The sequence below is a fragment of the Hippocampus comes genome, unplaced genomic scaffold (genome assembly GCF_001891065.2).
Source record: "Hippocampus comes isolate QL1 unplaced genomic scaffold, H_comes_QL1_v1.1 scaffold37, whole genome shotgun sequence".
NCBI classification, from domain to species: domain Eukaryota; kingdom Metazoa; phylum Chordata; class Actinopteri; order Syngnathiformes; family Syngnathidae; genus Hippocampus; species Hippocampus comes.
Genome location: NW_017805535.1, coordinates 1,795,870 through 1,799,496, shown reverse-complemented (window position 1 = coordinate 1,799,496; position 3,627 = coordinate 1,795,870). Strand labels below are relative to the sequence as shown.

The 3,627-nt window shown below is 40.5% G+C and overlaps 1 protein-coding gene across 1 annotated transcript; it reads left to right on the top strand.

Moving 5' to 3' along the window:
- Nucleotides 1-30: 30 nt before the first annotated feature.
- Nucleotides 31-2,241, top strand: LOC109520711 (homeobox protein DBX1-B-like). The gene is made up of 2 exons (XM_019878110.1): nt 31-233; nt 1,640-2,241. The coding sequence occupies exons 1-2, from the start codon at nt 105-107 to the stop codon at nt 1,958-1,960; spliced, it is 450 nt and encodes a 149-aa protein (XP_019733669.1). The 5' UTR covers nt 31-104; the 3' UTR covers nt 1,961-2,241.
- Nucleotides 2,242-3,627: the final 1,386 nt, after the last annotated feature.

Here is a 3,627-nt window from a genome sequence, read left to right as displayed (position 1 = left end):
CCACGCGTTGCATTTTTGTGGCTTCAGCTTCCTCCTCCTCTGTGGTCCCCGTCCCAGGAACCTTTTCTTGGCCCCTTGTCCCCAGAGGCAAGCCTCGAAGGGGCATGCTGCGACGAGCCGTCTTCTCAGACCTCCAGAGAAAGGCCCTGGAGAGAACTTTCCAGAAGCAGAAATACATCAGCAAACCAGACAGGAAGAAGTTGGCCAGTAAACTGGGACTCAAAGACTCACAGGTGCATATAGTGGCAAAGGCTACTCTGTGCTTATGATTAATAGTAATATTTCTTGTTTACACATCCTCGAACCTCCTTACATGCAGATTTGCTCCACTGATGAAAATATTCCAAAATTAACTCACGTAGATTTTTTTTTTCTTTATCGGGTATGAGAACAGGCGATAAAATAAGGTAATTTCTCACTTCAGACGAAGATTTTTTTTATACCATCTGTTTATTAATTGTGCCTGGATCTGCAACTAAACATAATTGGATGTTGTTTTATTGGGCGAGGAGCCATAGTTGGTCACGTAACCTCAAGTTTACATCAATGCTTAACTCGTAACTTTGAGGCAGAAGGAAGCAAGGAAAAAAAAATGTATTTTTTTTTTTTTGTGGCATTGTGATGCTATTTTATTTAAATGGATGTGTTGGGCGGCACGCTGGTTAGCACTGGTTAGCACGTCTGCCTGATAGTGCAGAAGTGCAGGGTTCGATTCCGGCGCCGGCCTTCCTGTGTAGAGTTTTCTCTTGGTACTCTTTTTTTTTTTTTGTGGCATTGTGATGCTATTTTATTTAAATGGATGTGTTGGGCGGCACGCTGGTTAGCACTGGTTAGCACGTCTGCCTGATAGTGCAGAAGTGCAGGGTTCGATTCCGGCGCCGGCCTTCCTGTGTAGAGTTTTCTCTTGGTACTCCGGTTTCCTCCCACATTCCATAACGTGCACAGTAGGTTAATTGACCACTGTAAATTGTTCCAAAATGTGAGTGTGAGCGCGAATGGTAGTTCGTCTCTGTGATCCCTGCGATTGGCTGGCAACCGGTTCAGGGTGTCCCCGTCTTACTGCCCAAACACAGCTGGGATAGGCTTCAAGCACGCCTTGTGAGGATAAGCGTTTCAGATAGTTGATACATCGATGTGTGTTTACTTCTTACATACTATACTTGGTTTGTAAAATAAATACGTTGTTGAATTCACTAATTCAAATCAGAGGGTCTTCCGTGTCTGAAATGGAAGTATTCTTGAGTCTGTCAGGTAATAATAGGTTTTGGCGAAAGGACAATGTTGCTTTCGTCAATACTATCAGGGACTTCCACAATATTGACAGGGTTAAGTACTAAAAATAGACAAATTTGACTAAAACGTATCTAAAACAATCGTGGACAATTTTGACTATAATTTTTGACTAGAATAAGAATACAATTAAAAGGCTCAGACTTTTAGTTGACTAAAATTTGACTTTGCTAAAAAGAGTATGACATTGATTAAAAGTAATAAAACTTAAAATGACAGCTTGACACAAAGAGTAGACTAAAATTTAAACAGGCCACCAAAAACAGCACTAGTTGACGTTGCCTTGGCCACCGATGGCGCCTGCCAGATTCAACAACCAACCTGGCTTTTTGCTTGTTTGTCCCCATAGGTGAAGATCTGGTTTCAGAACCGGAGGATGAAATGGAGGAACTCAAAAGAAAGGGAGCTCCTGTCAACAGGGGGTTGCCGTCAGCAGACCCTTCCCACCAAAACCAACCCTCACCCAGACCTCACAGATGTGGGCAGCACCTACTGCCACAGTGGGCTGGAGAGGACTGCGGCTACTAGTCAGGCACAGTTGGAGAGCCAGGAGTCACATCTGCCCCATCGTCATCATCATCACCGTCATCATCATCACCACCATCGCTCCTCTCCGTCAGAGTCCAGTAAACAATCAGAGTCAGAGAGTGAAGAAATCACGGTTTCATAAGAACATGATTGAAAAAGATGCATTCTTTGCACTACAGTTGCCTTTGAGTGTCAGTTTGACGGGATGATGAAAGGTGAAAACCACAAGTACTTTTTTTGGTGGTTTTGTGAATTGCCTGCATTCGATCAGCGTCTAATCTCTATTTCTGTACAGTGTTTTGTATATGACTTTTTATATTTAGTTCAATATTTTGTGTACACATTGTAAAATATTTACTGAGCAACTTTAGATTGACTATGTGTATTAGACTCTATTTTTTAACTCCTAAAGATACAGTACAATTCTTTCAGCAGACTATATTTGTTATCTTTATTTTCGTAAATAAATCTTTAAAAACTCCAATAATGTCATGGATTACTTTACCTCAACAATTTTTAATCCAAACACTAAATTTTCCTGTCATTTTCCTCATGATATGGAGTGTTATTGTTCCTCTTTTGTGTGTGTCGGGCCGTCTGGAACAGATGAATGCATTTCCATTCATTTCAGTGGGGAAAGATGGTTTGAAATCCGAGTATTTTGATTTACGGGTGTGGTCATGGGACAAATTTGACACGTTTCAAAAGCACCACTGTGTTGGAGGAGTTAAGCGAGAACGGGCAGTTGCCAATAGTCTCCTATGCAATAGTGCAGTAATTTTACCAATAGATAGCGCTATTGCTCTCTCATTTCTACTTGTCGTGAGGGATGCACAATTTGAGGCAAGGCTGGCTGAAAAATGAAATAAATTAACACAGTAATTAAATACGTCCTGAAGTATTGAATCATGTCCATATTTATTTACATCAAAGGTATTGGTTTTAATATTTATTTGGATTTGCATTTAATTATGTTGATGTTTACGTGTTTCACTATTTCTATTACTCTTTCATTTTATTGCCCTTGTCCTCTGTACATCATGAAAACATGCAAGCTGTCATTTTCGAGCTTGCTTGGGCCCAAGAGAACTCCATCCATCCATCCATCCAGTTTCTGATCTACTTAATCCTCACAAGGGTCGCGGGGCGTGCTGGAGCCTATCCCAGCCATCTTCGGGCAGTAGGCGGGGGACACCCTGAACCAGTTGCCAGCCAATCGCAGGGTACACACAGACAAACAACCATCCACGCTCACACCCACATCTCAGGACAATTTAGAACAGGGGTGGCAAACTCATTTCACATTGTGGGCCACATACGGCCTCGGTAGATGTCAAGTGGGCCGGACCATTAAAAATTCTACCATACTCTGCTATAAATAACCAAAATAATATGTCTTCACTTTCTTTTGATCTAAAGAAGCACAAAAACATTAGGAAAATGTTGAAATTTAATGAACATATCTTTTACAAAAGATTTCATGAAGCACCTTAGATTTCCTTAGACAAATGTGCAATTTACTTTTATCATTCACATATATGCATTGCAACTGATCCCACTAATTGTACAAAGGCACAAAACTTTAACAAGTAATTGGTATTGAAAAATGTAGTAATGCATTTTAAGATTAAACGAGATTTATTAAGAGAGCAATTTTTAAACCATTTACACATGTGCATATAAAATCTAAATTTAATCCCTGCCTACACCTTACAAACTAAAGAGAGCACTATTAAATGTGTAAAGACTAAAGTATTCACATGTCCTTGATAGCGTCTGTTGTGTTGGGTCTGTCTCAGTGACAGACTG